Source organism: Hippoglossus hippoglossus, chromosome 21 (genome assembly GCF_009819705.1).
Source record: "Hippoglossus hippoglossus isolate fHipHip1 chromosome 21, fHipHip1.pri, whole genome shotgun sequence".
Lineage (NCBI taxonomy): Eukaryota > Metazoa > Chordata > Actinopteri > Pleuronectiformes > Pleuronectidae > Hippoglossus > Hippoglossus hippoglossus.
Window position 1 is genome coordinate 2,170,754 of NC_047171.1, and position 22,520 is coordinate 2,193,273.

General features: G+C 42.5%; 4 protein-coding genes and 1 long non-coding RNA gene across 6 annotated transcripts; all 5 read left to right on the top strand.

The window, feature by feature from the left end:
• The first annotated feature begins 2,355 nt into the window (after positions 1 to 2,355).
• Positions 2,356 to 4,393, top strand: LOC117754628. Its single transcript, XR_004612474.1, has 3 exons — positions 2,356 to 2,371; positions 3,614 to 3,728; positions 3,820 to 4,393. It is a non-coding gene; the product is annotated as an uncharacterized LOC117754628 (long non-coding RNA).
• Positions 4,394 to 4,874: 481 nt separating this feature from the next.
• Positions 4,875 to 7,483, top strand: LOC117754621 (uncharacterized protein C2orf80-like). Of its 2 annotated transcripts, none has more exons than XM_034573634.1 (8): positions 4,875 to 4,979; positions 5,060 to 5,141; positions 5,251 to 5,333; positions 5,888 to 5,978; positions 6,302 to 6,379; positions 6,492 to 6,579; positions 6,872 to 6,978; positions 7,191 to 7,483. In XM_034573634.1, the coding sequence occupies exons 1-8, from the start codon at positions 4,939 to 4,941 to the stop codon at positions 7,257 to 7,259; spliced, it is 639 nt and encodes a 212-aa protein (XP_034429525.1). In that variant the 5' UTR covers positions 4,875 to 4,938; the 3' UTR covers positions 7,260 to 7,483. The 2 variants fall into 2 exon arrangements, with proteins under 2 accessions (XP_034429525.1, XP_034429526.1); XM_034573635.1 differs by having other exon boundaries at positions 7,196 to 7,483.
• A 106-nt stretch (positions 7,484 to 7,589) lies between these two features.
• LOC117754622 (gamma-crystallin M2-like) lies at positions 7,590 to 9,213 on the top strand. Its single transcript, XM_034573636.1, has 3 exons — positions 7,590 to 7,909; positions 8,321 to 8,563; positions 8,938 to 9,213. The coding sequence occupies exons 1-3, from the start codon at positions 7,895 to 7,897 to the stop codon at positions 9,211 to 9,213; spliced, it is 534 nt and encodes a 177-aa protein (XP_034429527.1). The 5' UTR covers positions 7,590 to 7,894.
• Positions 9,214 to 10,360: 1,147 nt separating this feature from the next.
• LOC117754625 (gamma-crystallin M3-like) lies at positions 10,361 to 12,743 on the top strand. The gene is made up of 3 exons (XM_034573642.1): positions 10,361 to 10,582; positions 10,665 to 10,907; positions 12,263 to 12,743. Exons 1-3 carry the CDS (start codon positions 10,574 to 10,576, stop codon positions 12,533 to 12,535), a joined length of 525 nt encoding a protein of 174 aa, XP_034429533.1. The 5' UTR covers positions 10,361 to 10,573; the 3' UTR covers positions 12,536 to 12,743.
• Positions 12,744 to 14,900: 2,157 nt separating this feature from the next.
• LOC117754939 (E3 ubiquitin/ISG15 ligase TRIM25-like) lies at positions 14,901 to 20,345 on the top strand. Its single transcript, XM_034574301.1, has 2 exons — positions 14,901 to 16,532; positions 18,666 to 20,345. The coding sequence occupies exons 1-2, from the start codon at positions 14,901 to 14,903 to the stop codon at positions 20,343 to 20,345; spliced, it is 3,312 nt and encodes a 1,103-aa protein (XP_034430192.1).
• Positions 20,346 to 22,520: the final 2,175 nt, after the last annotated feature.

Here is a 22,520-nt window from a genome sequence, read left to right on the forward strand (position 1 = left end):
CTCCTCCGCGCCCGGAAATGGAAAAGGATCTGTTGTGTCCCAGTAAAAACGCAACAGCGAATCTGCCGGAAAAAAACATGGAGGAAAATCTCCACAACAAAGCCAGAAAGTCCACAGACACTAACAAAGGTAGAGGGATATTCATTTTAAAGTTTTAGTGTTTATATTTTACAGTGATCTACCGTATGATACTGACCAGAGTTTTTTTTTTTTTAAAGACTGAAAAAGTGGGACTCTGATATTCTTTCACATCTGTCGTCCTTGACTAAATGTTTTAAATTTCCGTCAGTATGATCTTAGAAATGTCATAAAAAGTAAGTGAAAGCTGCTGACTGAGTTTTTACTGAACTTTTTCTTCCCATCGATAATACAGATGCGGAGAAGAGGCGAGCGACTCAGCGTATTCAAGCCGTGGTGGCCGGAGCATCCCGTCCGTCCAGCAGCCTGCGCGAAGAAGTCGAGAGGCTGTCGATGATGTTCTCTCAGTCGGGCTTTGACATGAAGTCACTTCCCTGTTCTCAGAGCAGTCGAACCTCATCCTCACGTCTCAGCACATGTGAAGGATCCAAACCAGCCTCCACTGACACGACAACTGATCCAGAACTGAACCAGAGTAACAAACAAGAGAAAACCGTGCTTCTGAATGCGACCATGGAGATGACGCAAAGCGACGACCCTGAGATAGTCGTTGTGGAAACCAAGGCCAAAAAAAAACCCGGCAGCTCCAGCAAAATGAAACGCAAGAAGAAAGAGGAAGAAGCCTTCAGGTTGAGTGCGGCTGAAAATACTGGAGAGAAGAACTCTTCAGATTCTGGGATGAGTGAGGTTCAAACTGTTTCCACTGACACCGAGCTACAGACGGACGACCACGCACAAGAGGAACTCCGAGTTCAGCGTGAGTCGCCCAAAAAAACAAACACCTCTCTCATTCCCAAACTGAAAAAACCTGAAGCTGGCAGCTGTCGGAAAAAGTCCAAATTAAAATCCTCACAAAACACCAAGTCCGGTGACACTGTCTCTTTGGATCTTGACGATTATTTCAGAGATTCCGACAATAAAGTGAGAAACAGTGTAAAAGTACACGCAGAGAAAGATGCAGCAGAAAACACAGTGTCCAAAATCACATGCAGGAGGTCGAGGACCAAAGGCAGGAGGGTCTCTTCAATCATCAAGAAGTCTTCCTTCACTTTGCCTTTTCCGTCTCATATAGGTGAGGGCGCTTGGTCTGAATTGGAACAGCTTCATAAAGAGGTGGAAGACATTAAGAGTTATGAAGAGATTTGTGCAGATGAGATCATTCTTCCTGTGTCGGACACAAGTGTCAACAAACCTCAGAGCAAAATCAAAACCACGACAAACTCTGCACGACGTCACAAATCAAAATGCAGAGGCACGTTTGTCGTCTCGTTGATGTCAGCAGTAGCCGCTGAACAGGACTTCCTGCCTCCTACGGGATCCTTCACCCGTGAGGAAGAGGAGCTGTCGACAGACGCAGACGCAGGCGTCGCTCGGCAACAGTCAGAATCAAATCCACTCGGGCACAGCGACGAGGCCTTTGTCGAGGAAACACCAGGCTCCTGTAAGCGTCCTTGGTTGTCCACTCAGGAGTCTGAGAGCCGTGGAGAGGACTTCAGCAGCGACGCCAACCACGATGCACTGCTCCTGCAACAAGATGCTGCTCCAGACACAGCGTCTCAGAAACCTAAAAAAGTCAGGAGAGAAAAGACGGGGCGATCCGGCAAGAAGAAAACCCCACACAGGAAGGAGGGTGACGACCTTTTAAATGACAAGAGGAAGAAGAAGAAGAAGAAAAGCAGCGGCAGCAACAAAGGATTCAGATCTGAGGATGAAGCGTTGTGTTTTCTCCAGGACGTCACCGATGACCCTGAAAGAAATAAAGAGCGATTAGATGTGCAAGAGGCGGACTCGCGTTGGAACATCAGCAAAGACGTTGACATCTTTGAACATTTCTATGGTTCAAAACCCACCGAGTCAAAGTCCAGGGCGGATTCCAAAATAAAAGAGCGCAGAGCGAAACCCAAGCTGCACGAGCTCACAGAAAATACAAATCCAAGGGAGACGTTTGTCGTGTACAGGCGGAAAACTAGAGACATCACGACGATGTCTGACGTGTCGGACGCCAACAGTCACACGCTGGACGCCAGGGATGAGGCAGCTCGTCAGACTCTGGGAGACCTGCTGACGGACGAGGTGCCGCCGTGGTTGGCCATGGACGTCAGCACCGCAAACACTGAGGGGGGGTCTTTCCTGGATAGTCCGAAGAGGGAGACGTCAGGCGTGAGGGCGGCGGCGGCGGCGGCGGCGGCGGCGATGGAGGAGTCTGCTGCTGTCATAAATGAAGCTTCTCCAGGTGTGGCGTCACCTCTACTCCTCGTACATTCATGTGCTTAGAGCTGCAATAAGTTGATTAATCAGTTTTATTTCAATAAGAGAAAAATAGATTTCTCCTGTTTTTACAGTTTTTCTCGATTGCTTAAGCACGATTTTTAAAACAGGGCCCGGTTTTTCAAAACACTACACACAATCAGCAGAACACCTCAGATCCTTTGCAAAATGAAACACTCTTGTAAAAACTATACACTAATTTATCAAATCCATATTTTGTTACCATATGAAACACACGTTTCATGACTTAATTCAGTTTGAACCAGTTACACACTGCTGCTGCTAACCTGAAACACTTTTATCAATTCTACTTCTCAGTGATTAAAGTACTGTAAGTGAAGTACACAGAGAAAGTGCAAATATATAATAAATTCACCAACAATGCTGCAGACTGATGAAAATATTATTTATTTCTCTCCATATTCCCAAATCAGTCAACATGTCGACATGGAGAATCACAACAAAACATGTCCCAGTTTTCATGCTACTACAGTCGTGTGCATAAAACTGTAAGCTCAGCAAATATCAGACAAACGTTCTCCTCCTGCTTCAGGTCTTCCTCTTCCTCTACCTCTTCCTCTTCCTCGGCCTCTACCTCTGGCACGGCCTCCTCCTCTTCCTCTTCCTCCTTCTCCTCCTCCGTGGATTCCCCCTCTCACCCTCACTCTTCTTCCTCTTCTGACTCCTTCCATTTTGGTTGAAGTCAGGTGAACTCACCTGCTGCATTTGTATAGAGCTTAAACCTGATTGGTGTGTCTACAATTAAGCAGTCATGTGTTTGCGCACCTGATGGCTGTGTTGAACCAATTGGCTCATGGGGGGGGGGGGTCATTTGACGGTCAGTGCTTTGGAATTGCAAGGAAGTGACATCATGATATACTTCTGTGTCTAATGTATACAAGTGTGTTTAGTGTTTTGCAGATCACTGTGTATTGTTTTGCAAAAAGTGTGAAGCTGATAGTGGTGCAGATCTGGGCCGTTGTTTTGCTCCTTGAGTGTAAGGTTTTGATAATTGTGTAACACTTTTGATTTTAGTGTTTATGCAATCGGAAAAAAATGTAAATAAAATGTCCAATATTTGCTGGTTCCATCTTCACGAATGGAAGAATTTGATCCTTTTCTTTGTCATAAATGAAAGTGAACTGAGAATCTTTGCATTTCAGACTGAAGGTTGAACAACTTTGCTCTGATCGATTGTGTGTTGCAGCAGGAAGAGTCTTAACATCACTGACTAACACCATCATGACCCCAGACAGCGAAAACGGCGGCAGAACCAGGAGACGTCGCGGTGTCGTCAGCTACAAGGAGCCGTCCCTCAACAGGTGAGGACGTCCGGAACCTCGTTTCACTCCCGATCACAACAGGAAACCACTGTGAGTGACTGTTCATGTTTATTCTTCATTTTCTCAACAGCAAAATACGACGTGGAGATAAATTCACCGACAGCAAGTTTCTGAGCTCCCCGGTGTTTAAAGATGGAAAGAAGAAGAAGAAGAAGCAGAAGACGACTACAGCAAAGCCAAAGCTAGAGACATCCATCTTGGACGACTGATTATTTAATTTCTTTAATCTGGTCTATTTTATTTAATAGTTTCTTTTCTTTTGAGAATTTGTATCGAGTTTTTAAAAGCGTGTTTCTTGGCAGCCGAACCTGATCTGTATCTGTGTCTCCACTTGCTCTCCAGTGTTGTGTGGTTGTTAGTGGGTCAGAGAGATTGACACTAGGTTGTTCATGAATGATTCAGCTGAGAAATCTGAGCCACGTCCCCGTGAACGGCTCCAGTTCCTCAAACGTTCCCAGATTCACTTCTGCACGAGCGCAGCATGTTCAGGGGTTTTGTGTCGTCACGTGAGCTGAGGTATTGTTGTGCGTCGGTTTCTGGTCGTGCAGGACGGTGGTGAGTACAGGCTGTTTGACTTGTTCTACATGATGATGTCTTTTCATCTAAAGTTGTTGTCTTTTCATTAAAGTTGTTCTTGCACAGAAGAGGATGGATTCAGTTTGTTATTCTTTACTCTGTTACTGAGAATGTTTGGTTGAGACTTCACTAGTGTCAGGTTCACGTCTCGGCAACGTGGCACCACAACCCAGCAGTTAACTAACACTGTTAACAACGTTGTGTTTAGTAACACACACTCATCAGTATCTGAGTCTGTTTGCTGGACTGAAAACTTTCATTTTACAAAATAAACGATGTAGAAAAGATTCACATTTATGTTTGTTGTGTTTATTTTGTTATTTCAAGTTCTACATATGTGGTTGTATTTATGTTTTCTTTTTATTAATAGTTATTTTTTAATAAAGTTAATGGTTTACTGTAGAATATCAAACCTCAATTACATTTCTTCAGGGTTTGATAATGACAGCTTACCATTTTCTAAATTAAATATCTAATTATTATGTGCTGCACCATATTGACTGGACTCATTCTCTGCTTAGTTATCACCATGGTAACGAGGAGGACTACGTGTGTAGGTGAATCTTTTCCTGTCGTCTCTGCAGGAGTCACATGAAACGAGTTCAGTCAGAAAATGGAGGCTCGGCAGCTGAAGAGAGACGTTGAGGCTCTGATGTGAGTCGACAGAGGTCAAAGAAAAATAACATGAATCTTATTTAATAATAACAGGTTTTGATTTTCTCTGATTTGAACAGTGGTGATTACATCGGACAGAAACTCAGAGAGAATTCATTTGATCCAAAGGGGAAGGGGACGTCCACGATGCTGGATGACCTGGTGAAGAACTGCACTCAGTTTAATATTAGTTTACACCATCAATTATCTAAATAACACAAATATTTAACGTTTTACTCAAATTCAGCTTCTGTGTTTTTGTTTGTTTCAGGCTCACTATGATCTTGCGATCAGTGTCGCCCTCTGGTGGTTGGACAAGGAAGAAGGGAGGGACGTGCTCCACAGTGACATCATGTAAACTGCTTTGGTTTTAAATTACTCTAAAAACTAAAACTACAGCTGTAGGTTGAAGTTGTTTTTATTTAACCACAGAATTTGGGACAAATGTTCAGTTTGACTCAAAGATGAACTGATTCGAATTTTGTGCTCAAAGGTCAAAGATCAAGCCCCTAGTGACCTCATGAAACATTTCACCTTTTGAACATGACATTTTAAGCCTACCTTAAAGGTCAAAGGTCATGGTGACCTCATATGACTCTATAAGATAATGTATGTGGACTGAAACTGCTCCGGATGATGGAGGCGTGCGACCACCGACCAGTGATTCCAGTTGTTTCATGTCGTAACAAAGCCTCACGTTACTTGCTTTGGAAGTAACAAGGTTAAACTGCACTTGTCAGAGGTTTATAACTGTTTATATGTTAAAACACAGAAGAAATGAACAAGGGTTTTATTCTCAGTGGCTTCAAGGCAGAAATATGAACACGTTCAACACGGTCTGTTGTGATTCCAGCCTCGAGTCTTTGAATTTCCACTGAAATGAGCGTTATGTGACTTTTCTCTGTCAGTGGAGCAACATACAGCTCAGGAAGTTCCCAGTATCCTAATCGCTTGGAGCGCGAGGCCATGATCCTGTCATCGTTTGCTGGGATTATTATGGTGAGTGGTTTTTATACATGAACGCAGCTTCTATTCACGTCCCACTAAGGGTTACATAATAAGAAATACATTTAAAAAGTCCTACGAGGGAATGAGGAAGAAAGAAATGTGCAGATGTTTGATGAAAGATGCTCGAACTTCTTCTGTTGTTCTTACCTGAATATTTCCTCCTGGGAGCCGAGGAAAAAAAAGAGTTGTCCAATTTCATTTTTTGTGATTTCCTTTTTATTTTGGGTTTATTTTACTTTCAACACTGTGACTTCTGCCTCGTTTTCCTGCTTCACTTAAAATCTTCATCTTGAAGTTTTGAACCTGTGTTTCAGAGTAGTTTGCCTGTGGAGGAAATCTTGGATCTGTACAAGTGTAAACCAGCAGCGTTGTATCCCGACCAGCAATCCAAGGTACGAGTTTCACACATTATAAGAAACACACAAACTGTTTGTCTGATCGTTTTCTAAACATTTGAGGAGGTGACGACATTCCGGTAAATTCCAAATTTTGTTTTTGACTCAGGGCTCAATCGTCTGTCCCTTCCCTCTCTCCTACCATCCCTTCGCCATGCTGGGTTCTTACAAGGCAGTGAACCACTCCAAGAAGCACAGTGAGTGTAAACAGAGATTAGACACAGTTATCAGGTGTTAACTAACGCAGTGGATCGAAGTCTTTGTCAGCTTGTGCCCCCTAGAGGCCAAACAGTGTCACATCACAACACTTCATCACGGTTTTATACTTAAAGTCTTATAGTTTTATACTTAAAGGAGCGATGCCATCTGCAAATGTTTAAATTCAAAACCTTTTCTATAGTCCAACCAAAACAAGTTTATTTTAAAAATATGCATATCTATTTATATTGTGTGTATATATAATTAAACCTTGAATATAACCTGTTGTAGACGAGAAGTTGAAAAGATGGCTGTCTGAGAGGGCGAAGGCGAACGCCACGCCTCGGCCAGTTTCAGCTCAGTCTTCGTCTTCCTCCTCGTCTCAGTCCTTCCTCAGTGTGAGTATCTTTGTATTTGTATTATCTGTCTTCATTTCATCCGTCCATCCAGTGTCTCGAGAAACCAGAGACAGTGATGGATTGATTGTCTGATTAAATCCACAAGTGATGGGAAAGCACTAGAGGGTGTGGATCTAACTCCTCCTCCTCTTGTTTCCTCTCCTCTCTCCTCCTCTCCTCCCCTCTCTCCTCTCCTCCTCTCCTCCTCTCAGGACAGTAGTGATGGACATGAGGAGGCGGCTGAGCACTATGAGGGGTCACAGGAGTCCCTACAGGACTGACGTCGCCCTCGGCAGCGCCTCCTGCAGCCTGGACATCACATTTCACTTCTGAGGAAAAAGACACTGAGTTTTCTCTGCTGTCTTTACTCTGAGTGTCTGATTTACACTGAAGTGACAAACTGTGATTTAAACCCTCAGATGCTTGTTGATCAGTTGTTTCTTTGCTGTGATAAAGACTTTGCTGTGATTGTGTTTGATAATCTGATAAATGATAATGATGTAAATAGTCATTCATCTATATCTTCTGTTGGGTTCTGCTTGTTGTCCAGTGACCCACCAGCTCCAGGCCGAGGTGTTTTGTGCTGACCGCTGACATTCTGCTGCAAACTTTAATTCAGCTGATGATGGATTAGTGGATAAAAACGTGTGCATGTGACGTCCATATCAATAAAGAGGGCACGGCCGGTCAGTAATTTGCCTGGTTGGACTTTTGCGCTGATGACTCAGGGATTTTTGCTCTATGCCCAGGATCAAGACTTTTGGCAGCGATGCCAGCGCTTTAAATCCCTGTTCATTGAAAAAACAGCTAAAGTGGGATCTGCTCAGCCTTTGATTGAGGTTTATATAGCGCGGCTCCGGTCCTGCTTTGTGAGACCACCAAGTTTCAGTAGGCGACTGGCTCCAGCACTCTTTGCATGATGAGTAGTAAGGTAAGAGACTTTTCACTATAATCACTGGTCGTGGTGGAGAATCGTCACGTTGAACCAGCGCAGTGCAGCTTTTACTGCAGTTTAATTAAAGAACGAGGGAGTTTTGCAAAGTTTCTGTAGTTTGGAATGAAACTTTTGAGGTTCTGGGCTTTAAAACGTGAACTTTAACTGGAATAATGTTACATAAACTGGTTCAAATGTAAGAGGAAGGATCAGCTAGTGGCTCAACCACAGTCTAAACTGTCTGTGACTTGTTTACTGGCTTCAAACTAATGCAATTCACCTCATTTCAATTTAATTCCACAACGACACTTGATGCTGCAGCAACTAAACTGTGGATTCAAATTGAAATGTTGCATTGAACTGAGCTTTGAGTGAGAATCTGTGGTCCTCTCTCCTCCCTGGACTCAGATCACCTTCTACGAGGACAGAAACTTCCAGGGCCGCTCCTATGATTGCGACACCGACTGCCCTGACATGCACCCCCACTTCAGCCGCTGCAACTCCATCAAGGTGGAGAGCGGCTGCTGGGTCCTGTACGAGAAGCCCAACTACACCGGCTACCAGTACGTCCTGACCAGAGGAGACTACCCTGACTACCAGCGCTGGATGGGCTACAACGACACCATCCGCTCCTGCCGCACCTTCTCTTATGTGAGTACATGTTTGGGTTCATTGATGAAGACTGTGGACACTGATAGATGATGAAGAAGCTGTAAGCGCCTCAATGTATTCTGTATTTTTGTGTGTGCATGAGGCTGAGAATAATAAATATATTCTTAGAAATTAAAGGAAAACTTTTACTTATCTTCCACAAACACTTGGAAAAATCGGATTAATTGTAAAGTTTTGCCTGAAATTTGTCATCTAAATGTGAAACTGTCACAAATGAGTGAAGGATGATTGTTCATAAGTTTAGAACATAATAAAGCAGCCCTCACAGCCACCCCTAGAGGGCGATAGAGGAGGGCTGCCTTGCACTGATGGCGCCCAAATTTTTTAAATGTTCCTCCGCCATGTTCCTCCAGACCAGCGAGGGGCCCTACCGCATGCGCATCTACGAGCGGCCCAACTTCCAGGGCCAGATGATGGAGTTCAGCGAGGACTGTGAGTCGGTGCAGGATCACTTCCGCAGCCGCGACATCTACTCCTGCAACGTCATGGACGGCTACTGGACCCTGTACGAGCACCCCAACTTCCGCGGGCGCCAGTACTTCATGAGGCCCGGGGAGTACCGCAAGTTCAGTGACTGGGGGGCCACCTGCGCCGCCACCGGCTCCTTCCGCAAAATCACAGAGTTTTAATTTGAAGAACAACACCCAGTAACTTCTCTAAAAGTCTATTTGTGGAAACGGGTGATGAGATAATGTGGAGTGGGATCTTTCATTGGGCTGAGATCAGCATGATACTGTTTTAAAAAGCTGAATAAATGAATCTATTGTAAACTATTTTTTTCTGCTTGTGAATAAATATGTTGACTGATTTAACTCAAAGGTCGTTTCGGACGCAACATTTTAATGTAGTTGTTATTTTCTCATTTTATTTCTTTGTGGTTTTTCCTGATTTCACCAGAATGTGACTCAGTCGAGCTCATTCCAACCGTCGCCTTGAATTCAAACGACTGAACAACTTATAGATACAGAGACAAAAACAACCATTCACTCTCACAGTCACACCAACTGTCCATTCTTAAATTAACCTGATCACCAAACTGCATGTCTTTGGACAGTGGGAGGGTTTAAATCTATTGAAATCCATGATTTATTCTCCGGAGAAACAGTGACAATATTCCAATCTCACGATGTTAAAGTAAAAGAAAAAGAAAACCCATGATACCAAAACGTAAAGACTTCTTTCCTGACACATCACATCCTTCCCCCAAGTTGTGTCTGTTACACAAACGACTTTTATATAACATAAAAGAAATAAAAACAAGTGGCTGCTTATGTTTCATGCTCATCATCCACCAGGTGATCTATTACTGAGTGAGTCCAGTATAACAAACCAGTTCCTCCATGATGAAACTGGTTTGTTAGGCGGTGAATGTTAAACCACAATTTGTGCTTTTTTACTTATTAAACAAATGGACGGGGGTGAAAACACAACCTCCTCAGTAAAAAAACACTTGTGTAGTTTTAATCAGATGATGAATGAGTCCTCATCATTACAACCACACTGTCTAATAACAAGAAGGATTCAGAATTCAGTATTTGTAGATAATCTGATTTATTGAGGGGAATAAACGGTTTTGATGTATGAAATCCACATCGTAGAAAATTCCACACATCAACACAGACAATGTGTTTTACTACACACAATGAAAATCAGTCCTATATTCAGGAGGCATTCATCTGGAGTTATGAATTCATATATCTGTGTCAGGGTCTTGAATGAAGTGAATTGTCCCTTTGAAAAACAAGATGGAGAAAGAGCTGATTGGCTGATGGTTCCAGTCCCTGTCTGTGCTGTGGCTGTTGCTGGAAGCTGAGCTCTGACAGAGGACGTGACAAACAGGAGTAGGACGACTCCTGTAGGGTCTGTGCTGACACCAGGCCTCATCACAATAACAACACACACACAGCTCGCACACAGGGGAAGGTATATAAACATGGAGGCTGCGTTCAGAGGACAAAACCAGAGGATTGACCCACAGCAGCATCCGACATGGGGAAGGTTTGTGTTCAAATGTCCAACAAGTGCTTTTGTCCGTGGGGATCGTTGAGTGAGACCGATTCTCTTTCCCCTGCTCCACCAGATCATCTTCTACGAGGACAGGAACTTCGGAGGCCCTCACTATGAGTGCATGAGCGACTGCTCCGACCTGAACTCCATGTTCGACCGCTGCCGCTCCATCCGGGTGGAGAGCGGCATGTTCATGATCTACGACCGTCCAGGCTTCACGGGCAACCAGTTCTTCATGAGGAGGGGGGACTACTCCGACTACCTGGGCACGACCGGCATGAACGACTGTGTCAGGTCGTGTCGCATGATCCCCACGGTGAGGCGCTCGGTGACACAACGTGCTTATTAAACATCTCAAATCCAACTGAAACATAAAATCCTCACATGCATTTAACTTTTCAGACGAGGTCATTAACAACTGAATCTGATCACTGTACTTTAAGGTTTTAATAACATCGAGTAACATAAAAACATGTGGTTTATGACACATTATTAAACTGAGACATGAGGACATTTAAAATGTTTATTAATGGCACAGTATTTATCAACTATAGTAACTTCTCAGCTGAAGATATATTTATATTCTGCATCATTGATTATCTGTTTATACACATAATCTGAAACAACAATACTCTAACAATAATCACTAATCTGAGATAATAATGTGTCATAAAGGAGGATGTGAATTCAAGTGTTGGAAAAAAGATGAAAGTTAACAATTTAAAGGTTTTTGAGTTCAGACCTTTTGTTTTACATTATAAAATCTCTACTTTCACAATTCATCATAAATGTAGAAAACTTTGTGTTTAATGCTCACGCAACTTTCTTTACATTTAACAAACTGAGAAAAAACTAAATATCTCCGGGGGAAACACAGGAGCCGTAGCTTCACGTAGAAGACGCCAACAAAGACGTCGACTTAGAAAGACGACGAGATCTTAATCTTTTTAAGAACCGACACCGGTGATGATGGGCTGTAAAAAAACAAACAACCATGTGATTTCTGGAGCTCGTCTGCTGCTTCTCTATATGTCAAAGGGAAACTCTGGCTAATGTCTGCACGCAATTTTAATGTCTGAAAACGGACTATGTGTATTTTTAACTGTACATAAAAACGTGTCATATATAAGAATATCCAGCTGTAGCTGTGAAAGACGATCACACAGGAAGTCGAAATTCAGAATAAGTGTCGGGTCGGGGGTTGTGGTTTGAAAGGTCTCTACCAACTTTACTAAAACACAAGTTTTTAGTTCCATCCAAGTTATAAAGAGTAAACTTTGCCTAACTTGTATTAGCATGTTGGTTTCAAGAGTTTTAAATTTACACTTTCTAGTTTGGAGTTAGAGCAGCCAGTTAACTTAGCTTAGCATAATGAGCCTCTCACAACATGAGTACCAGTACCTCTAAAGCTAAATAACACGTTATATCTCATTTATTTATTATTTTAAAGTATTTTCAAGTATTTCAAGGTTTGGACACATTTATAACACTTAGTTAGTTAATTAGTCTTAATTCTAAGCTAAGATAACGAGCTCCTCCATGTGTGGAATCAATCATCTTGCAAAAATGTTGAGCTATTTCTTACAAACATAAAGATCTTTTAGGGTTTGTGAATGAGAATGAACTATTTGCCGGGTTGTGACCCTTTGACCTTCCTGCCCCCCCCCCCAGCACCGCGGCAGCTACAAGATGAGGCTGTACGAGCACTTCGACATGAGAGGTCAGATGATGGAGCTGACGGACGACTGCCCAAACCTCATGGACCGTTTCCGTCTGTCCAACTTCAACTCATGCAACGTGATGGACGGCCACTGGCTGCTGTACGAGCACCCCCACTACAGGGGGCGCCACTGCTACCTGAGGCCCGGCCAGTACAGGAGCTTCAGCGAGTGGAGCGGCAACAGCTCCAGGATCAGCTCCGTCCGGCGCCTCGCGGACCTCTAAAGACGGAAAAACGGTTCTCGTGAAGTGTCTGCTCTTTGCCTTGTTTCACACGCTGAATAAAATGGCGTCAGTGCTCAAGTGTTTTCAGTTTTGTTCTTGCTCTCTGCGTCTGGAGGGCTTGTTTTCCCAGGAGGACGTGACGGGGTCTTGGCCCGACGTCCCGACCCTCCTCAGCGGACTGAATAAAATACTCCAAGCACTGACACTCAACCACAGCACGACTCGAGCGTTATCTATCCAGAGCTGAAGCAAAGTCTCTCTGCACATTTCACTCAGTTAGGTTCCATTGACACGAAGACAATTTCAAATCTTCAGGTTTATTCATAATCGTCCATTTAGTCGATGTCCTGGAGCTTTGATCACATCACATGGTGAAAGCCACACGACAGCGATTCATTGGACGAAGGGTTTCGATTTGTTTCAACATAAGTGAGCAAATAAAAATATATAAATCATAACTTTATACATGCAAACATTCATATTGTGCAAATACTGTTTATTTACCTGGACAAAAGCATACATCTCCACCAGGGGGCAGTGGTAGAGAGTTAAAACACATAAGAGTGTTTGTACTCAGCCGTACTACACTGTAAAACAAAGATTATATCTTCTATAACATGATAATAATAAAACAATACATAAGGTAAAGTCACTGTCAAAGATGTTATCAACAAAAACATGAAATATTAGATACAATAAAAACTATTATTTTGGAAATAAAAATAAAAATCACTGTAAAAACAAAAATAAACGAGATCCATCAGGATGTGTTGATCTGGAAATGCAAACAATCATGTCTGAGTCATTACCCTTTAACCCTGTATTTAACTGTGGTGTATCAGTATCACAGCTTTACATAAGCTGAAAACCTTTGTTATGTGACATGACAAACATTGATCAATATCCTCAACTGCACAGTCGAGCAACAAAAACCACACAATTTAACAAAAAATAAAGAATAACCATCAGACAAAGCTCCAGCGATCAAATCCCAGAACACAAAGAAGGTATTACATCACCTGAACCCACATCAGAACTACCTCTACGTACATTATATCATATTACTCTTCCTGCAAGAGTGAATGGAAACACAATATGTGCATTGTTAGCGCTTATTGCAAATTAAAAGTGAAAAGTTCTGTTGTTTCTGTTCTGCATCTTATTCAATACAAACGCATATATTCATGAAAACTCTTAGAAGTTGTAAGAATCTCTGTTTTCTGAACCGTTCCATCAAACAGAAACAATCTTAGTAATATTAACAATAATTAGGGCCCGAGCACTGACGGTGGGAGGCCCTCTTGAAATTGTAAGGATTATTCTTATTATAGTGACCCAGATGAATTGGCTTTTTGAGGCTTTAACATGTTCAACTTCTTACCGAACTTTGCAGAAAATTAGAAAGTGGTGAAAATTTACGTATTCTGGAGTAATTTGAAATGGGCGTGGCAAAATGGCTCAACAGCGCCCCCTGGAACGCAGCCCCTAGGTTTCCCTTTGACCGATCTTCACAAAAATCGTAGCCCAGGTGTATCGTGACCAGACAAACAAAAAAGACAGGAAGCCCGCCATTTTGCATCTTCCACTTGGATGTATTCCTCCTCATCCACTTACTGCAGCCATATCAAACTGTGTCAAACGGGTCTCAAGACATTGTTAATGAACGCATAAGATTACTGTGACTTTTCGTCAAACGCCATAATAGTGGCGTGGCGTCAAAGTTCATCAACTCGCCGTGACACACTGATTTTAATGAGTGTTTATTTCTTCGACAGGTCACGACTCAATGACATGTTTCAAACGTCTTGCTTCAATTTCTTCGATGGTTAAATACATATAACAATACATATACACGTATTTATATAAAACTTTTCATATGCTGTGTATCTGTCACTGGGGTTGTTAGTACTTTTATCCCAAATATCAATTTTTGGGGTTTTATTATATGTATTTATTTTGTTATCAATTTAGAAGAAGAAAGAATAATTTAGAAATTGAATATTAATATTAAAATTAAAGCCCTCAAAAAGCCAATTCATTTGCCTGAAAAAAAATTAAAAAAATAATCCTTACAATTTCAATAGTAATTTCACTGTCTCACTGTCTCCCACTCTGTTCGGTGCTCGGGCCCTAACTAGTGATATATACCACTAAGGCACACATAATATAATATTAATAATATAATATAATCAGAGAACGCAAACAGTGTGACAACACTGCTGAGGAGAGGTAAGACCACACTGTTGCTCTTTTCAATAGTGTTAAAACGTGGTAAAAAGAGGAAGTGAACGAGAGGGGGAGGAGCAGAGATCTGTTTCTGTTCAGAGGAAGTGAAACTGTTCTACAGTCACTGACACCAGCTGAAATGGCGCAGCAAGAAAATCAACGGGACAGAGAAAGATTCTGCTGTTCGATCTGTCTGGATCTACTGAAGGATCCGGTGACTACTGGCTGTGGACACAGCTACTGTATGAGCTGTATTAACACCCACTGGGACAAAGGGGAGGAGAGAGGAAGCTACAGCTGCCCTCAGTGTAGACAGACCTTCACACCGAGGCCTGTCCTGGGGAAAAGCACCATGTTAGCTGGTTTAGTGGAGGAGCTGAAGAAGACTGGACTCCAAGCTGCTCCTGCTGATCACTGCTATGCTGGACCTGAAGATGTGGCCTGTGATGTCTGCACTGGGAGAAAACTGAAAGCTCTCAAGTCCTGTTTGGTTTGTTTGGCCTCTTATTGTGAAAAACACCTCCAGCCTCATCTTCAGTCAGCTCCATTTAAGAAGCACAAGCTGGTGGAGCCCTCGGAGAAGCTCCAGGAGAACATCTGCTCTCGTCACGATGAGGTGATGAAGATGTTCTGCCGCACTGATCAGCAGTGTATCTGTTATCTCTGCTCTGTGGAGGAACATAAAGACCACGACACAGTGTCAGCTGCAGCAGAAAGGACTGAGAGGCAGAGAGAGCTCGGGCTGAGGAGACAAACAATCCAGCAGAGAGTCCAGGACACAGAGAAAGACGTGAAGCTGCTTCAACAGGAGGAGGAGGCCGTCAATGGTTCTGCTGATAAAGCAGTGGAGGACAGTGAGAAGATCTTCACTGAGCTGATCCGTCTGCTGGAGAAAAGAAGCTCTGATGTGAAGCATCAGATCAGATCCCAGCAGGAAACTGAAGTGAGTCGAGTCAGAGAGCTTCAGGAGAGACTGGAGCAGGAGATCACTGAGCTGAAGAGGAAAGACCATGAACTGAAGCAGCTCTCAGACACAGAGGATCACAACCAGTTTCTACACAACTACCCCTCACTGTCACCACTCAATGAATCTACACACTCATCCAGCATCAGGATCCGTCCTCTGAGGACCTTTGAGGACGTGACAGCAGCTGTGTCCCAGGTCAGAGGTCGACTACAGGACATTCTGAGTGAGACAGAGACAGAGATTTTAAAGATTGTGTCTCAAGTGGATGTTTTACTGCCACAACCAGAGCCAGAGACCAGAGCTGACTTCTTAAGATATTCACAGGAAATCACACTGGATCCAAACACAGCAAACAGATATCTGTTATTATCTGAGGGAAACAGAAAAGTAACACGTATGAGTAAACAACAGTCTTATTCTAATCACCCAGACAGATTCACTTATTGGCCTCAGGTCCTGAGTAGAGAGAGTCTGACTGGACGTTGTTACTGGGAGGTGGAGGTGGAGATGAGAGGAGTAGTTCATGTAGCAGTCACATACAAGAATATCAGCAGAGCAGGAAACTCAGATAAATGTGAATTTGGATTCAATGATAAATCTTGGTCATTATATTGTAATGTAAACAGTTGTAACTTTTATTACAATAGGATCATGACTCCAGTGTCAGGTCCTGTGTCCTCCAGAGTAGGAGTGTACCTGGATCACAGTGCAGGTGTTCTGTCCTTCTACAGAGTCTCTGACACCATGACTCTCCTCCACAGAGTCCAGACCACATTCACTCAGCCTCTCTATGCTGGAGTTAGGGTTTATTATGGAGACACAGCTGAGTTCTGTAAACTCAAATAGACTCGAGTCATTAAAAGCAGTGATTTAGATTCTGTGTGTAAATCTTTAACTTCTTCTGTCTCCATGTTTGTTGATCAAAGTTCGTCGTGGTGACGTTTCTGCTCCGCACAGAGATCAGCTGTCAATCAAACACTGACCTTCCTTTATCACACATATTCAGTTCTCACTTTGTAAAGACAGAAATCTATAATTACACTGACATGAATGTGTTTGAAAGAACTCATGTTGCTGTTGTTTTCTGAATCAATGTAGAAATCAGGTTGTGTGATGTTTTAGAACCTGTATTGATCCTGATCCTCATCAATGAGATGATTATTTGTTCTTTTCTTTTCCACATGTGAGATGGAGCTGAAACAAACTGATTGTGTGTCCATGAAATCACTGAACAAGAGTCACTGAACAGACTTTACTGATGAAGTGATCAATGAACTCAGAGCGTCAACATGTCCAACAGATGTATAAAGCAGATGTATAAAAGCAATAAAAATGTAATGTGTGAAGAAGCTGAAAGTTGAAATAAAGAATAGATCCAGTCTGTTCTTTTGTCTTCATTCCAGGATCTCGTTCAAAGCTGATGGAGACAAAATGAAACTCCTGTGAGAGAATAACTGAGGCAGTTTCCTCCTGAAACTCCACAAACCTCAGTTTTCATGTTCAGTCTCTGTCTTTGCAGCTTTTCTGCACTAAAACAGCTTCATCGCAGACAAATGAGCAAAGTTTTCTTCCACTCGCTGATTTTCAAAACCCAGATCTTGTTTGTGATCTCAGTGGATGAAGAGAGTTCGTCACACAGATTTAAAGAAGTGGAGAAATAATGGTTTGGTGAAGTTTCAGGGTGAAGACGTTGAGTTGAGTCCTGACACACAAGCCACATATTGGAGATATTGTGATGTTGTGGACTTGAGGTCGTTCCGTTTATCGTGCTGTTGATTTTCATGAGGATGAAACTTCACAACGGGTTTGTCGTGTTGCTTCAGTGTTTCACGTCGTCACCTCACGGACAGACGCTCCTGGGGCGTACAGTTTGAATCCAGACTGGATCAAAACTTCTTGACACCAAATTTGTCCGAGGTTTAACCCACAAAACAAACTTTGCTGCTTGAAGAGGTTTCGTAATTTCTGCAGAGTTAAAGCGGTAAACGGTAAAAACACTCAGGATCAGGTTCCTGACGACTGGGATCGATTCTTTGCTCCGTCACAGACAAACTTCATCAACTGTTTCAGAACAGAAAGAACTTTGGTGTCACTTGTATTATATAGAAACAGTTTGAGCAGTTTATCACTTTCTTTGATAGAAGCTGAACAGTTGTTGACATGGTTCCTTTGCTCTTTGTCATTGTTCTTCTTTAGAACTCCATTAACTTTGCTGTAAGTCTGTATCATCTCTGGCTGCATGTGCTGTTGTAACAGCTCAGCTTAACACTGAGGGGGACAGAGCTTTAGAAATAAGAGTCTGAGACTCTGAAACAACCTGAGGAAATACAGCAGGCTGAGTCAGAAGCTTCCTTTAAATCCAAACTTCAAACGTGCTGTTATCGTACCACGATTTGATCTAATTCTAGTTTCTAAAGTGTGGTCATGATTACATTTCTGTCACCTGTAGTGTTTTTATACTTTGACTCTTTCATACGTGTGTTTTAATGTATTTTTACTTGTGTTTTTCATTTGTGAAGCACTTTGTAAGTTGGTTTTTATTCCATTGAAAAGATTCGTTAACTTTTCTGGAAACTTTGAAAAATGTGAATCTTACAACCTGTGTTGTTGTGAGCTGAATGTGACAGTTCCCAGAGCAACTATTCACTTTGAAATGTGATAACACAGATAAAAAACTCTCCAACAGCTCATCGTAGTGAAATGCAGTAAATCCTGAAAGACCAACAACTTCTTCCTCAGACACAACCAGTTCCTCCCAGTCAGGACATGTCTGTGTCTCCTCCCTTCACAGGTGTGTAAGTGTAAGAACCAGTGAACAACAAGCTGTGACCTGTGGGAGATGAGTCACTGCAGGGAGTGAACGAGAGGGGGAGGAGCAGAGATCTGTATCCGTTCAGAGGAAGTGAACCTGTTCTACAGTCTCTGGCACCAGCTGAAATGGCGCAGCAAGAAAATCAACTGGACAGAGAAAGATTCTGCTGTTCGATCTGTCTGGATCTACTGAAGGATCCGGTGACTACTGGCTGTGGACACAGCTACTGTAAGAGCTGTATTAACACCCACTGGGACAATGAGGAGGAGACAGGAAGCTACAGCTGCCCTCAGTGTAGACAGACCTTCACACCGAGGCCTGTCCTGGGGAAAAGCACCATGTTAGCTGATTCACTGGAGGAGCTGAAGAAGACTGGACTCCAAGCTGCTCCTGCTGATCACTGCTATGCTGGACCTGAAGATGTGGCCTGTGATGTCTGCACTGGGAGAAAACTGAAAGCTCTCAAGTCCTGTTTGGTTTGTTTGGCCTCTTATTGTGAAAAACACCTCCAGCCTCATCTTCAGTCAGCTCCATTGAAGAAGCACAAGCTGGTGGAGCCCTCGGAGAAGCTCCAGGAGAACATCTGCTCTCGTCACGATGAGGTGATGAAGATGTTCTGCCGCACTGATCAGCAGTGTATCTGTTATCTCTGCTCTGTGGATGAACATAAAGACCACGACACAGTGTCAGCTGCAGCAGAAAGGACTGAGAGGCAGAGAGAGCTCGGGCTGAGGAGACAAACAATCCAGCAGAGAGTCCAGGACACAGAGAAAGACGTGAAGCTGCTTCAACAGGAGGAGGAGGCCGTCAATGGCTCTGCTGATAAAGCAGTGGAGGACAGTGAGAAGATCTTCACTGAGCTGATCCGTCTGCTGGAGAAAAGAAGCTCTGATGTGAAGCAGCAGATCAGATCCCAGCAGGAAACTGAAGTGAGTCGAGTCAGAGAGCTTCAGGAGAGACTGGAGCAGGAGATCACTGAGCTGAAGAGGAAAGACCATGAACTGAAGCAGCTCTCAGACACAGAGGATCACACCCAGTTTCTACACAACTACCCCTCACTGTCACCACTCAGTGAATCTACACACTCATCCAGCATCAGGATCCGTCCTCTGAGGAACTTTGAGGACGTGACAGCAGCTGTGTCACAGGTCAGAGGTCGACTACAGGACATTCTGAGTGAGACAGAGACAGAGATTTTACAGATTGTGTCTCAAGTGGATGTTTTACTGCCACAACCAGAGCCAGAGACCAGAGCTGACTTCTTAAGGTATTCACAGGAAATCACACTGGATCCAAACACAGCAAACAGACTTCTGTTATTATCTGAGGGAAACAGAAAAGTAACACGTATGAGTGAAGATCAGTCTTATTCTGATCACCCAGACAGATTCACTCATTGGCCTCAGGTCCTGAGTAGAGAGAGTCTGACTGGACGTTGTTACTGGGAGGTGGAGGTGAAGGTGGGGGGGATAGGAAGAGTTCATGTAGCAGTCACATACAAGAATATCAGCAGAGCAGGAAACTCAGATGAATGTGAATTTGGATACAATGATAAATCTTGGTCATTATATTGTTATGTAAACAGTTGTAACTTTTATTACAATAGGATCAAGACTCCAGTGTCAGGTCCTGTGTCCTCCAGAGTAGGAGTGTACCTGGATCACAGTGCAGGTGTTCTGTCCTTCTACAGAGTCTCTGACACCATGACTCTCCTCCACAGAGTCCAGACCACATTCACTCAGCCTCTCTATGCTGGAGTTGCGGTTGGTTATGGATCCACAGCTGAGTTCTGTAAACTCAAATAGACTCGAGTCATTAAAAGCAGTGATTTAGATTCTGTGTTTAAATCTTTAACTTCTTTTGTCTCCATGTTTGTTGATCAAAGTTCGTCGTGGTGACGTTTCTGCTCCGCACAGAGATCAGCTGTCAATCAAACACTGACCTTCCTTTATCACACATATTCAGTTCTCACATTGTAAAGACAGAAATCTATAATTACACTGACATGAATGTGTTTGAAAGAACTAATGTTGCTGTTGTTTTCTGAATCAATGTAGAAATCAGGTTGTGTGATGTTTTAGAACCTGTATCGATCCTGATCCTCATCAATGAGATGATTATTTGTTCTTTTCTTTTCCACATGTGAGACGGAGGTGAAACAAACTGATTGTGTGTCCATGAAATCACTGAACAAGAGTCACTGAACAGACTTTACTGATGAAGTGATCAATGAACTCAGAGCGTCAACATGTCCAACAGACCAACTGCACCTGGTTGGATTTACAGAGCATCAGTGTTATGGGATGTTTGGTCTCATTGTAAATGTGGAACCTGGTTTGTTTTTATCACGGCTCATCTCTGTAAAGTGTGAATCCACTCGTCCTCATTGTATTTACATATTTAGTGAACGGGCATATTTACCTGCTGCTGCGTAGGTTTCTGTTCTTTCTGATTTTCATGATCTGAACCAGCAGTTCCATTAGAGAGTGTCCTGATCGAGTCCCTCTGAGGGTTTGTCCTGCAGCTCTCATCACGTGTTTCTTATACATGTGATTATACATTTAAATATGTTATATATGTATAAAGCAATAAAAATCTAATCTGTGAAGAAGCTGAAGTTGAAATAAAGAATAAATCCAGTCTGGATCAACAACAGACATTCCTCTCCACAGCCATCTTATCTTATCTGCTGTTATCGCAGCGTATCTCCAGGTTGTCCAGCGTCAGGTGGGATATAAAACCCGTCTGCTGTGTTCTGCAGGGTTTCAGCTAAATGTGCCTAAATGTTTCTGAACTCCAGACTTCTCTCAGATGTCCAGGCTTTTCATCCTGACCCTTAACGTGAGCACAGACTGCAGGATGAGTGAGGATTCTGCTGCCTTCACATCATACAAGACGGATGTTAGAGACACTTGTCTTCACCGCTAAACAGTTGCACGCCCCCTGGTGGCTCAACCCCACTGAATACAGTAAAGAGATTCTGCTCAATGTGTTAATTGAGATGTAAATAAACCATATGAGATAAATTAATGAGGGTTTTGATATCACATTAATTACCAAATTTACATTTAAAGGGTTGAACATGGCTCATGCGTTTCCTTTTTTTCTGGTACTCCATCCAGTATTTTCCTTTTGTTTCAACCATTGTTTGTAATATATAGTTTCTACTCTGGTGAACTTCAGTAAGCAAACGATGCAGGATTTTAAATCAACACATTTAAAGATTAGTGACACAACATATGAGAAATATAAACAAAATGCAGAATATTTGGTTACATTTCAGTTTTTTTCCTGGAAGAAATATCCTGATGCTCAAGTCGTTTAGGTCATTCATCAGATGAAAATGGAAACATTAAAGGAAACTCAAGTATTATTAAATATGACTCTGTTCTATCTGGTTGTGATTATTTAACACTTCCATTTTAAAATAGATTAATAGCAGATCAAAAAAAATTGTTATTCAATAATTAAAACCAAAACTAAATTAAAGCCCTCAAAAAGCCAATTCATTTGCCTGAAAATAAAAAAAAATTATTATTATAATAATAGTAATAACAAGCGGTGGAGCTGGGGACAGTGAAGGATTCATCTGGTGCGGACGCTGAGATGGAGAGAGAGTTTCAACCTACACATCACTATCACGATGTCTACTCAGATACTACTGATTTTGTAGTAGACAAGTGTCAGAAAGTTTTACAGCCAAATTTGTGTTGTGAGTGGAGTATTATGTGAATATTTTTGTCCTTTAAGAAAGATTTGTAAACCCCGCAGAGAGAAATCACATTTGTGAATTTGAGCAATGCAAATAAACTTTGATTGATTGACTTGATGAGTGATGCTGTCTTTTTAATACTAATGTGTGAAGTTGTCGAGCTATTATTTCAGGTATCGTAGAAAAAAATCAAACGAAATGAATGTGATTATTGAAAGTTTATATCTCCATCTTGTTGAGATGACACTAATCGAATTTGAAGTTGATC

Coding starts and splice junctions, on each gene's coding strand:
- LOC117754621 (XM_034573634.1), top strand. CDS start 4,939: ATGGAGGCTCGGCAGCTGAAGAGAGACGTTGAGGCTCTGAT. Junction 4,980..5,059: donor AGAGACGTTGAGGCTCTGAT/GTGAGTCGACAG, acceptor TGATTTGAACAG/TGGTGATTACATCGGACAGA. Junction 5,334..5,887: donor GTGCTCCACAGTGACATCAT/GTAAACTGCTTT, acceptor TTTCTCTGTCAG/TGGAGCAACATACAGCTCAG.
- LOC117754622 (XM_034573636.1), top strand. Junction 8,564..8,937: donor CCTGCCGCACCTTCTCTTAT/GTGAGTACATGT, acceptor ATGTTCCTCCAG/ACCAGCGAGGGGCCCTACCG.
- LOC117754625 (XM_034573642.1), top strand. Junction 10,908..12,262: donor CGTGTCGCATGATCCCCACG/GTGAGGCGCTCG, acceptor CCCCCCCCCCAG/CACCGCGGCAGCTACAAGAT.
- LOC117754939 (XM_034574301.1), top strand. CDS start 14,901: ATGGCGCAGCAAGAAAATCAACGGGACAGAGAAAGATTCTGCTGTTCG. Junction 16,533..18,665: donor CTCTCTATGCTGGAGTTAGG/GTTTATTATGGA, acceptor GCACCAGCTGAA/ATGGCGCAGCAAGAAAATCA.